The sequence below is a fragment of the Meleagris gallopavo genome, chromosome 11 (genome assembly GCF_905368555.1).
Source record: "Meleagris gallopavo chromosome 11, MGAL_WU_HG_1.1, whole genome shotgun sequence".
In the NCBI taxonomy this organism is placed as follows: Eukaryota; Metazoa; Chordata; class Aves; order Galliformes; family Phasianidae; genus Meleagris; species Meleagris gallopavo.
The window spans coordinates 7,371,556-7,384,634 of record NC_139414.1 but is presented as its reverse complement, the minus strand read 5'-3'; the positions used below and the strand labels follow the sequence as shown (position 1 = coordinate 7,384,634).

General features: G+C 38.6%; 1 protein-coding gene across 1 annotated transcript in view; it reads left to right on the top strand.

Annotated features, from left to right (window-relative positions):
* Positions 1-3: 3 nt before the first annotated feature.
* Positions 4-13,079, top strand: part of FARSB (phenylalanyl-tRNA synthetase subunit beta) — a 32,072-nt gene continuing 18,996 nt past the window's right edge. Inside the window, exons 1-14 of the mRNA XM_085232475.1 lie at positions 4-200; positions 528-583; positions 1,740-1,894; positions 2,473-2,545; positions 2,976-3,091; positions 3,344-3,494; positions 4,943-5,051; positions 6,304-6,374; positions 7,624-7,685; positions 7,772-7,823; positions 9,232-9,293; positions 9,721-9,928; positions 10,352-10,432; positions 12,593-12,685. Coding sequence (XP_085088601.1) covers positions 143-200; positions 528-583; positions 1,740-1,894; positions 2,473-2,545; positions 2,976-3,091; positions 3,344-3,494; positions 4,943-5,051; positions 6,304-6,374; positions 7,624-7,685; positions 7,772-7,823; positions 9,232-9,293; positions 9,721-9,928; positions 10,352-10,432; positions 12,593-12,685 — 1,347 coding nt within the window. The 5' untranslated portion in view covers positions 4-142. The remainder of the gene's footprint in view (positions 201-527; positions 584-1,739; positions 1,895-2,472; positions 2,546-2,975; positions 3,092-3,343; positions 3,495-4,942; positions 5,052-6,303; positions 6,375-7,623; positions 7,686-7,771; positions 7,824-9,231; positions 9,294-9,720; positions 9,929-10,351; positions 10,433-12,592; positions 12,686-13,079) is intronic.

The window sequence follows — 13,079 nt, the reverse complement described above, 5'->3', positions numbered from 1 at the left end:
TCCGCCGCTCCGCCTGTTCTCTCGGCGCGGGCGCGGGCGGTGCCGCTGCTGGGCGCCCGCGGTCAGGCGCCGCGCGGGGCGCCCTCGTGCGGCGGGGGCCTCGCTGTGCGTAGCGCAGGCGCGCGTCGTGCCGGGCGCAGCCATGCCGACCGTCAGCGTGAAGCGAGACCTGCTCTTCGAGGCGCTGGGCAGGAGCTACAGTGAGTGCGGCGGGCTCGGGCCGCGGCGGGGTTCGGCGGGGCTGCGCTGCCCGTGCGGACGGCTCGGGCGTTCGTCTGTGCTGCGTCGGCAGAGCCGGCGTGCCGCTACTGCCGCCCCGCAGCAGCCGCTGTGAACGCGGCGCGGCCAGAAGCGCGCCGGCCGCTGAGGAACCTGCTGCTCGCGTGCGAACGTGAACAAAATGCCCTGTGCCGCTTGTACACCTTCTTCAAAACGGCCGTTGAAAATGCCCAAAACAAACAAGTTTTAATCAAATCTCAGTTCTGCTTGTGAAGCAAAATTCACCTTTTTTTTTTTTTTCTTCACAGCCGATGAAGAATTTAACGACCTTTGCTTTGAGTTCGGGTTGGAGCTTGACGAAGTTGTGAGTAGCAGTGCAGTCTGTTGGTCTGTTGCTCTGTGGGTGGATGCAGCAGCCTGACAGCCTTTGTGCCTGTACAGATCCGTGGCACACGGCTGGCAGTGAGTTCCTCAGGGCAGCATTGAGCCCGTGCCTTCTGGAGGGCACCATACATATCCAGAGCGTGGGGCTGTTCTCAAAAAGGGACACGGCCAGGGCTTCAACATGCCCTTTTACACATGCAGTCCTCCAGCAGTACAGAAGCAGGCTTGTCAACCATGTTTGTATTTCTGCACAGTATTGTCCAGAGCACATAACGTACCCTGTGTTCTTGTTACAACATACCACTGTCATCAGCTGTGTTAACACAGGTGGTTTGAATCCGACAAAAAGAACATCAAAAAAATTACCCTCTTAGGAACAAGAGACCCTGAGGTGGCACACTGCTATGGTTTATGGAGTTTAGCTCTCTGCCTCCTGTTCTTAAGGCTCTGGCCAAGTTAGATAGCAGCATAAGGATGGCCATAGGCCATATATTAGACATACTTTGAAAGATGTGCTTGGCCATATTTTGTACGCATTTTTGTGTGCAGTGTCACAAGTGTATGTTTGTCCTGGACATTCCATAACCTGAGTTGCAATTCATGTGTTTTTTTATCCAGGCTTTATACATCTGAAAGTTTGCTGACCCTACAGTCTGTATCCATATAAGTCTTGAGAAGTACACCACATTTTGTCCTTGTTTTTTAATTGAAATTAATTGTTCTTTCAATTAGGTTTATCAAAAAATATTCAAACATCATACGTTATGCTGAATTTCACAATAGACATGATGCTGCAAATCTTTGCTGATCTGTAGCAGAAAATAAGGTCTGTGTTCTCTGCTGGGATCTGCCTGCCTGGAGACTTGCGTTTCTATCTCTGCTTTCAAAATTCAAATTCTGATAGTGAAGTTTTCTCTTGATATACTGGATTACAATCTTTATATCTGAGAAAAATGTTGATTTTACAGTACTTTTGGTACTTGGCATGCTTATTTGCTATATAAATCCAGATTATGTTTTTAAACTTCTTAAATTAATATTACTTCCTATTATATCACTGTCACAGTGCTGTGAACGTTAAGATATTTCAGATTTAAAAAAAAAAAAACAAACAGCCATACTTTGCTTGATTTCAGACATCCGAAAAAGACATTATAAGTAAGGAGAAAGGTGAAGGAAAGGCAGCAGGTGCATCTGAGACTGTTCTCTATAAAATCGATGTTCCTGCCAACCGCTATGATCTTCTTTGCCTCGAAGGGCTGGTCCGAGGACTGCAGGTCTTTAAAGAAAGGTAACAGAGTGAGATAGCTGTGTCTTTGGTTATTTGTTTAAATGAGAGTCCATTTCTGGTGAACAGCTTTGACACGCGATTGGGTTTTGAGGACAGTCTGATGTGTAAATCAGCTATATTTGTTAATGTCCGTATGTTTCATGATTGTTCCTTTGCAGAGGAGGACCTGGTGAATACTCTTATAAAACTAGACAGAGTGTTACATTTTGAATCTGTTCTAAACAAAGTTTTCAACTGCTATTCCATTTGAGACTTATGCTCTGTAAAGAACTCCTGCAGTGGTACTTCTCTGTGCTCCTGTGTTATAAGTACCAACATAAATAACTTATTTCACTTCTGTTATGACTTCATCTTCCTGAGAGCTTTCTTTCTATTTTAGTTATGTGTTTACCATTCAATAGAAAATTTGAGGTTTAAACATAAATATAATGTATCATACCTGAATTCCAGTGTCCAAAACAAGGACAGTTGCCAAGGAAATATTCTACATGCAGTTGCTCTTGCACTTCTAAAAAGCTTTCTGAATTTTGCACATATTCTGTCCTTTAGTTATGTATTTATTACTATCTTTATTCTAGGATAAATCTCCCTAGGTATGAAAAGATAATACCAGCTAAAGGTGAAGGTCAGAAGCTGATTATCACTGAAGAGGTAAAGTGTTTACTGCCCCGCTGTATATTTATTGGAAGTTTCTGAACCCTGAAGATATATCAATAGCAATTTTATGACTGCAGTGAGACCAGAAGTCTTACTTGCAGAACAAGATATAAAGAAATTTTAATCTACTCAGTGTGATTTATTTTTAGGGAGTACGAAGGGAAGGAACAGCAGGCAAACTATTCTGGGTGAACCTAATTGCAGATCAACTCAAAGCTTCAGACATTTGTATTGCATTTACCTTTTGGGCTGTGCCAGACTTGAAGTTTTTTATTTGATTTTGTTTCCACTTGAATTTCTACCATATTTACAGAATTTTTCCTTTTGATTGCTACTCCACTGAAAAGAAAAACAAGAAGAGAAAAATCAATTCTTGTGTCTTTTGTACTCAAAATTTATAATCTGTTGCTGTTGCAAATTGCAGACTGTCAAAATCCGTCCTTATGCTGTAGCTGCAGTCCTTCGTAACATAACTTTTACCAAAGAACGTTACGACAGTTTCATTGACCTCCAAGAAAAGTTACACCAAAATATTTGCAGGTTAGTGCTTAACATTTCAAATACCATGTAGTGCATGAGCATGATTTGATTTTATGTTAATATTTTACTGCCCTATTGTGGAGAGACGTTGTATATTCATATTAAAGAAAATACATCATAGTCGCTCTTTCTTGCTGCTTCTCATTTCTTTGTCCATATCTGAGAGCAGAGAGAAACAGAGTATCGTAAGTTGCTATCTCAAAGGAGCTCCAAAAGTTACTAGCGAAATCATTATTTTGTCTTTCTTTCCAGGAGGAGAGCATTAGTAGCAATAGGTACCCATGACTTGGACACCATTTCTGGTCCATTCACTTTTACAGCTAAAGTACCTTCTGAAATTAAGTTCAAGCCCTTGAACCAATCACAGGAGTACACAGCTTCACAAATTATGGATCTGTATAGGGTAAGTGTGATTTTTCGGCATTACTGTGCTAAGTAAAAGAAAAAAGTTTCCAAAGCTTAACATCTAATATCCTTGCGTGTAAGGGTTGCTTTTACAAGTAGAGCACAGCCATCTTCTGTAGCTTCAGCCAGCAAACATGGTAAGTGCGTGGTAATACTTAATTTGTATTGCTCATGGAAGATACATCGTGGTGCTTGGTGCCTAAAAAAATAGTGATCTTGATGTTAAACCCCACTGATTCATCAACACAAAGGTTACTTTTCATAATATTGTAAAAGGGTTATGTTCTTACCAGTGTAGGTAAGATATTCATTGTACAAAGCTGAAAAGAAAGTAGGTGTAAATAATATCAAACTTCAAAATGTTGTTTCAATTGGGCCAGCTTGATGGCAATGTTGAATTATTTACCCAGCTACATATTAGGCAGCTGTAGCTCTGTGAAAGACTCAGTTAATGCTTGGCATCATCTGGGCCCAGCATCCTCTTGAAATCAGGTAAACATTAGGAAAAAACACTTATTTCCAAATAAGTCAGTATTTGAAAATGATACTATTACAATTAAAATATACAGTACTGTTAGAGCACACATACAGAGGTAGAAGAAATTCACAACAATATCTGACTAAAGGCTAGGGAAAACTAGGAGAAAAAGAGGTCAGAATAAAAGCTAACTATGCTTTTTGTAGAATACACATCCCTGTCATTGGAACAGATGCAAGTTTTGAATCAAGCATAAATGTGTCAGGGTTTAGCACTTTATAATTAAAAGTACCTAAATGAATAAATGAAGTTTTTTATTGCTTCTGAGGAGAATTCTGATAAACTAAGGATGGATACCCATGGGTTTGGCAGTGGAAGGACTGTTGCAGTGAACAAAGACTTGGTTTAGGTAGCATGCCTTAAGCATCTTTGAGAGAATCCTTAAAGAATTAGTTTCTAATGTTTCTGAAGGAAAAATTCCAGCTCTCATTTAAAAGCTTTCCCACTTCCCAGAGTGAGCAGCTTCTGCTAGTAATGCTACAATGGGATGATAATAGCAGGGTGGTAAAGACCTTGGCTACAGCAAATAAGAACAAGCCCAAATGAAAGAAAAGAGCTGCTTACCTTTGGAAGGTCTCAGGTAGGCAGAGATCTCTGGCAAGAGATGCCCTCGCCTCCACTGCCAATCCTTAAATGAGATCTGGAAAAGGGTGCATCCTGGCTGCACCCCTTCCGGTCACTCAGGAACATTGCATGCACCTGAGCTCCCCTGCGTTGGCCCTGCCTTCCCACCAGGTGCTCAATCACTGCTTCAGGCCATGTCAGCATTTCCACTGCAGGTACCTAGCTGTAAGCCCAATCCTACCTTCTTTAAAAATTCCATTTAATACCTCACCTCAGGACTGTGGTAGGATGGAAATTCAAAAGTGAGCTGATGTTAAATGTGGTATTACTCTTTGTTTCCCCAGACTGACAGCCATCTCCGACACTATTTACACTTGATTGAAAACAAGCCACGTTATCCTGTCATTTTTGATAGCAGTGGTGTTGTTCTGTCCATGCCACCAATCATCAATGGTAAGTTTATTTCTGACTAGTTTATGCTGTTGCTCCTATTTTGTGAGTCAGGATGTCTAATAGAAACGTTGGTACATGATGTGGATTATTCTGTTCTATTAGAAATGTTTCACTTATTATTTTGTTCAGTTTAAACACAGATTTTTTTGCTCCCTCAGGAACAGATAATTAAATGTAAATATGGCCATTGTTGGTTTTTTTTTTTTGATTGGCTGCAAGCACTTAAATGAAAGATTATATGGGTGTTGAAGCGAGTCCAGAAGAGCTGAGTCTTTTTTGGTTGTAAAGAGATATAGCACAGCATGCTGGGAAGGGAGGACAGCAGCCTTCAGTCTTGAGAGCTCAGGTGCTCCTGACTACATTCACACAGCATGGTTATTGGCAATGAAATTCATACAGTGTACACACTGGCCATCAGTGTTTAGCAAGTGATACAAGGCAGATTTCTGCTTAACCACAATAGATAGTTTACATTGTACTAACAGAATCTCATTTTTGTAAGGAATCTACTTCTGACGGACTTCACGTCTATTTTGCAAGGAAGACACTTTAGGTGATGCTAAGTGTGTTTTCTACCTTCTTCCAGACAAGAAACAGTTTTGAGTACATCAGTGATGTGCTACAGTGTATGCCACGTGATTGCAGGTGCAGGCAAAAAGCAAACCTGTGCTTAAGAGGAGCCTGTCCTATGCTGGACCACTCACATAGCCAAAACCTTTAGGGTCTCAGGTGACAGTGTCAAGAAATCTTGTTTATTCATAAAAGTAGTTATGGATTTTCATCAGTCTAAATCATTTCTTAAGAAACATTCATTGCTATCTAAGTTTGCTTTCTCATGCATGTCACATGAAATGCCAATCTGCTACTAAAGCTGGGGAAGGGGAGATGCAGAACCACTGTGCCACCAGCAGATGGCTGCGATTCTCCTAGTTTGCTTTCTCTACTGCCAGCAGAGACTTCCGTCGATTTATGTTTTCTAGTGTTCAAGGGTAGCCGGGTCAGCAAGACCGGTCTGCCTTTTCTGATTAGAATGTGTTGTATTTGTGCTCTTTTTGATTTATAAGTTTAAAAATAAAAAGCCCTGCTACTCTGGTGAGAGTGGTGTAAATGTTGAAGCAGCAGACGTAGTAGCTTTTAAGCTGGGGAGGATGGTGATGATGGTCATTTTGAAATACAGAATCAGTCAATATCATTGACACTGCAGGAAAAGTAACAACATTTGTTAACATGCTATTGTCTTCACATGTTTTAGGAGATCATTCAAAAATAAGCCTAAAAACCAGAAATGTATTTATTGAATGTACAGGCACAGACATGACAAAGGTAAATTAATCTTTTCTGCTTTTGATATGCTGTAATGTCATTGTTATCCCAAGGGGACAACAATGCTCTAGTACAAAGACCTACAGTAGATGAGTGTCTGTTTTATGGAGCAGACTGTCCATTTCAAAAGGGCAGGATAAGTTGTGGGACTGTGTGGAATTCCCTCAGTACAGTTTTAATTGTGCTTTACAGGTGGTGCTGTGTTTTCTGCGGGTTTTGTTCTTACTGTATCTTCACCAAGTTTTCAGCTTATATATATTAAAAAAAAGTAAACTAGGTTTATTTTTGTTGTTGAACGCTTTCCAAAGTCTTTAAGATTTAGAAAAATAATGGAATTCATTAAGACTGCTTATTTTACTGAAACATTTGTCGTAAAGAATAATTAAAATCTGGGCTGTGGAAAGGGAGAAAGCAATTTTTCTTCTTAGTTATCTTTTTCAAGCAGGGATGCTGTGCAAATAATTGTCTACTGGAAGTCTTTCTATATGCAAATTCTGCAACTCAACACCAAAGCATGAAAGCCTAGCAGTTATAATTGCCTGTTCTGGAATGTATGTTGTGCATTCATTGATAGGTTCCCTAAAATGTGTACGTTGACACTCAAGAACAAAAGTTCTTTTAATTTATCCTACTACACAGTGGTTCATTAATGACAGAAATTTGTGTGTTGTGATGTGGCTTCTAAGGAAACTAAAACATAACTGCTTCTTGCTATTGTTACTTTGATAGTAAATACAAAAATAGTGTTGGTTTCTTTTCATGAAGGAAATTATAGTGTGAGGCATCATAAGCAACTCTTGTAGATTAAGAGTTTGATTAAAAACTCAGGATTGTGTTCTGTTATGCTAACTTCTTCAAATACTAAGCATAGAATAAAAGAAGTCAATGTAGCCTCATTTGCAACAATATGTTTTTAAACAGTGCAAAACCTTTTGGCTTCAATGAAATAATTAGATTAAAGGTTTGGAAGATGCAGTTCCAACCAGTATCTTCAGAACAGTTTAGCAAAAATGTGTAAGTGCTTTAGAGCCTTGAAAGCCAAAGATCTCCAGTAGCATCTTGAGTAACATCTTTGCAGTAGAAGCAAAGCATCTCTTAAAATGCAGCCTGGTATTTTAGATGCTAAGTTTTTAAGTAGTATGGAATGAAGAGAATATAACAAATTTTCCCCCCCTTTGTTATGATATTTTGTCTGCTTTAGCACAGGCAGAGGACAGATTTCAATGTGATTATCATCTTTATTTTGTAGGCAAAAATTGTTCTTGATATCATAGTTGCGATGTTTAGTGAATACTGTGAGAAGCAATTCACGTGAGTATAAATTTGGAGACAGAAAGACATTACACTTCTGCCACATTTTAGAAGTGTTTTTAGTTCTGTTTTTATATCTCTTACAGTGTTGAAGCAGTAGAAGTAATTTATCCTAACGGGAAGACTCACATCTATCCGGTAAGGGAGATGGTGTCTCATTTGGGGGAAGGATTTTATTTACACAAAGTATAAGAATGACATTATTGTCTTCTTTTTCTGCAGAGGTGAAGAATAAGTCAGGGCCTTCTTTAACCCCACAAGGGAAATAACACAGTGTCTCAGTTTTTCCTTATCTGGAAAACTCATTCTGAAGCACTGCTAATTTATGATAAGGCTAGGAACAGTCTCATTTAATCTGGTGCTCAAGAAAGAAGGCTAAGGTTTAAAGTTATGAGTGCTGATGTGGATTAGAGTTTTGATACAGACATTCTCAGGAAAAGTAAAGATGGCTATCAAAAGTCTGTGTCTAAAGCCTACCTGTTCCAAGTCAGGAAACGTGAATGCAGAAGGAGGCTTAAATCACTGGACAACTGAAATCAGCCTCAGCGTAACATACTTATCACATCTGGAATCTTTAATGCCTTTGAATAAAATAACCTTTTAATCCTGGATTTTTCAGTCCTTCATATTATATTCCAGCTATTTAAGTCAACATGCTGCATGATAAATATTTAAGTCAGACCTGCCTGCATTCAGAGTCCAAGGCATGCCTCTGTGAAGCAATGAAGGCTTTCTTTTTTGTTCTAAGTTAAAAGAAAGCAATTCTTCCTGTTTCTTGAACGTGACTGAGAACAAATAGCTCTGATTGGGTTCATAAAATGATAAGTCTCAAGCGAGTACAAATTAATTAAGGGGAAAACCTTCTTTTTTCTTAGACTTTTTGTATCTTCAGAGGCAAGACCTAGAAGGTAGAAGAGACATCCAACAAAACAAAAATCTCTGCATTAATCAGTACAGTTTCCCTGCATAAAAGAGTGCAGAAAATTGCTGTAGTTTTGGATGCTACGGGTTTTTACAGATTTGGTCTTTTAATCAAATTTAAAAGCACTACATGTATACATACAAAAAACAACTTTCTTAGATGCATTACATACTTCCTAGGTAAAATAACAAGATATTTCTGTGTCAATATGGAGGGAGCACGTTTTTTTTCCTTTTCATCATAAAGTTGTATGATCTGTACTAGACCATGCAGTCTTTTGCATGACCATTCATTGCTTTAGGGCTTTGATTTAAGATGAACTGGTGACTAGAAACTATCAGAAACTCAGTTATTTGCATGAAGTTATCGGAAGTTTCAATAATAAGGATTTCATGCTGCATTCAGACTTCTAGTTTAAATGAGAACAACTTTTGCATTATATACTCTAATGTTATTTGCAAGAACAATTTTATCTTAAAATGTTGAGATCGACCTAACGTTCCATACTTGTCTTTTGCGGACATTATTTGGGCATAATTAGAAGAAGCTAAATGATGTCAAAACTGAACCCTCGTAGAAATGGCAAATGTTGTGTATGCTGAAAAGTTTTGCCTTTCTTTTTAGGAATTGGCTTACAGAAAGGAAAAGGTGAAGCCTGAACTCATTAACAAGAAATTAGGAATCAGGTGTGTTACTGCAAATAACAACTTTTTAAATTTTTTTTCACCCAAGCATTCATCACAAAAAAGATACCTGAAAATATTGGTTATTGCTTTGTTTTAAAAATGTTTACAGTGTGATTTTTAATTTAGCAGAAATTCAGAGGTTAACTTGGGCAATTCAGTCAGTTTTGTAGGACGACCTCTCCTCTTTTCAGTAAATGTAAGTCATTCTCTTTGGCCTCACACACTGTTGCAAAATAAAAATGACTGTTTGAGTCAGAATCTGAGCTGGATCTGATGGCATACTCAGTTTATGTACAGCACTTTAGAGATTATCCAGGAAGTGAGGCAACATAGCAGAAACACTGATTACTTAAAAACAAAAAAACAACAAAAAAAACCCCACAGTATAATCTAAGACCTGTAAATTATTACTCTTGTTTTGTTTCAGTGAAACTCCATCAAGCCTTGCAAAGCTGCTGACTAGGATGTGTTTGAGCTCACACATCACAGGGAATGGGAACAATATAGAGATTGAAATCCCTCCTACCAGAGCGGACGTTATCCATGCATGCGATATCGTAGAAGATGCAGCAATAGCTTATGGTTATAACAACATTCAGATGGTTATTCCGAAAACGTACACCATAGCTAATCAAGTAAGATTGCCCCTTCAAATGAACGCTCTGTTGTCAGTGAACGACCAGTGCATGCCAGAAGGGCTTTGGGGAAAACAGAGCCTAGGAATTAAATATTTTGACATGCTTTGCCTTGAGAAGTATTTACCATGGATGGGATACAAAACAGATGCCCCGCTGATTTGAATAAGTCCAAGACCAGTGGTTGCTGGTACTTGAAAAAAGACAGGGTTTAAGCAGGGAGCCCATATTAAATCTCTAATTGGGAGATTCATTTCCTCAGGCAAACCTAAAGGCAACCGGCTGATGCTTTCAAAAATATTTTAAGCACACGGAGTACCTCCCTAGTGAGTTCTCTGTAACATAACAGGCAGAATCACCCCAGGAAAGAGTAGAAAAGCGTTTTTAGATCAAAGTTGAAAAGTGTGTTTTGTTTCATTTTAGCTTCCACTCAATAAGCTCACAGAACTTCTGAGACTGGACTTGGCAGCTGCTGGATTCACTGAAGCACTCACTTTTGCCCTGGTATATTATATTGTTTTCATATTTTCTTAGTTGCACGTTGAAATAATAGTGACTATTCACTTGTATGAATGTACCCATATTATCTGTTACTGTTTTGGCATGTAATTGTTTGCTAATGCTTTGGAATTGTAGTGTAATATTTTATGAGTTTCTAGGTCAGGTAAATTGAACGAGTCACTGCTAATGTGGCATGCAATTCTAAGTACAGAGGCAAAAATAGTGCTGAAGTACTGTTTTTGTTTAACTTGATGTATGAAATTGTAAGACAGCAAGTCTTTAGAAACTTCCATCAGCAGATTCAAAATTCATCGTAGTTTGGTAGTCTAAAAGATATCATCAAAATGTAGTGATTTCTGGTGGATATTGCTGCACTTTACAGATCACACTATTTCTATTTGCCTCTTCCCAATATTGTCCCCTGCTCACGACTGCATTAGGTACCTGGTCAATATGTAATTCAAAGAGTTTATTTTAAGAATCCCTGTAAGGTTTACAGTGCAGACTAAGGGATCACTGATGAGGTTCTGATAATATACTCAAAAGTTTTAAGATACAGTGACACAGGCTTGCAAAACGCTTGCATGGATTAGTTCAGGTACTGAAACCAAAGTTGGTAGTCCAAACAGATCAAATAAAATTAGCACCTACACATTTTATAGAGCTTTATCTGCAAGTATTGGAGTTAACTCTAAAGCCTGCAAAAAATATTGCAGTTTTAATATTTTGTTGTTTGTTAGATGTTACTCAATTAAGAAAAAAGGATAACATCTAGTGTTACCTTCTGCGGTGCTAGTATCTGACAAAGATATTCTGACTACCTGCAGTAGTACCATGTTGGGAAAATGCTGTGTATGACAAGTTCAGACCTTTGTAGGCTCTTGCTTATGCACTAAGTTATATAATTATTTTTTTCCAGCGCTGAATAGTAAGGATGCTTTAAAAACATTGACTGTTGTATCACTACAGCAGGGAACCTTTTTAACTTCCACAGCAGAATTTTGAACAAACAAGTGTTTCATTTTATCACATTAAGTACCTGGTGACTGTTCATTAAAACATCAGCGTGAGACCTATGACAAATAGCATTTATGCTTCAACATTCTGTAGCCCAGCGCTATATGTCAAGTGCTGCTTACATATTTATGCATGTCATCCTGTCCTTGCTTTGAACCCTACGTTGTCGCCCACAGTAGCAGTGCTTTCTGGGAGTACCTCTCATTTAGCCCAGATGCGTTTAGTTACATCATAGTAACATACTGCTTAGGTACACACGTGAAAACTTGAACACAATTTTCTCTTCGTAAAGTCAGCATTCATTCAATTTATTTATTTACTTATTTAATTTGCTTATCTACTTTTTCAGATGGTATCATCCGCTCACTTTCCTCACGTTTGGTCTATCAACACGCTTAGGCACCGCCAGTGCAAAGGGAACACTTGGGAGACTGCAGTACTATCAAATCCCCACATCCTAGCTTGCTGTTGGTTTCTTAGTACGTTAATGAAGCAATAAATTCTGGAAATCTGCTCTTACCGGCAGCATTTGTTGCTGTATGTGCACAGACATAATCTGAGCCTGATAACGTGCACCTATACTGCTTCCTTAGAAGTACACCTTGAGAGTAACAGCTTTAGAAGGATTACGTGTTTAAAACAAAAAAAGTGAGAAACGAGAATCTCACACAGTTGTGAAAGTTGAAGGCTTTGCCATATCCTGTTTTGACTTTTTTGAGGTAGTACTTTATTTTCCTTAAGTAGCCCCCAAGGCATTGTTTTCTTTTGAAGCTTGAATACCCTCCCTTTGATAATTTTTTTTTTTCTAAACTATTTTCAGAATCAGATTTTATTCACTGCAAGTCAGAAGGCAGAATCTGAGCCTCTGCTTTTAAACAGAAAGCCGTCTCTGACAGAAGCTTAAACAAACACTTTAAAACTACCTTTATTTTGCTTAGTAATTAACATTTGTAGATAAACCAGTTTGCCTACAATGTCTTAAAGCTCAGGCCTAATTTGTATCAAAAGAGGGTGTTGTACAAGGGACTCAGAGCTACTGCTGTGCCTGGATTGTTCATTCTTGTTACCAGGTTTCACCATTGGTTCACTGTCTCATTTAACTGCTTGCCTTTTTTTTCTTTTCTTTTTGCTGTTTCTTCCTCCCAGTGTTCTACGGAAGACATTGCAGACAAACTTGGCATGGATATCTCTGCTACAAATGCAGTGCACATAGCAAACCCCAAAACTGCAGAATTTCAGGTGAGGTAACTTAATTCAGGTCAGATTTGTCATACAGTCTATGTATAAAGAGGAGAGGAAGAAGCTAATAGGAAATAACATTTATAAACTATAAAGCTATTTTTTAGAGCAGTAAAGAGAGTGTCTGTTTACATGCTACATTTGCTAACAGTCATATTCTGTTACTCCTTGACTGAGGAAGACTTTATTCAGTGTGAAATGCTATTACCTTTTGAAGGAAGCAAAGTACCGTATTCAGTATGATGGCATCTGGCAAAATTGAGCTGCCTTATTACAGAAAATTCGACCTGGGTTTTTGATCAGCTCCTGCACTTAGAAAAGCTGGTTAGTAAAAATGGAGATATTAGGCTGGGCAATTTTTGAACTTCAAGTTCTTGATAAAAAATGTTTTTAA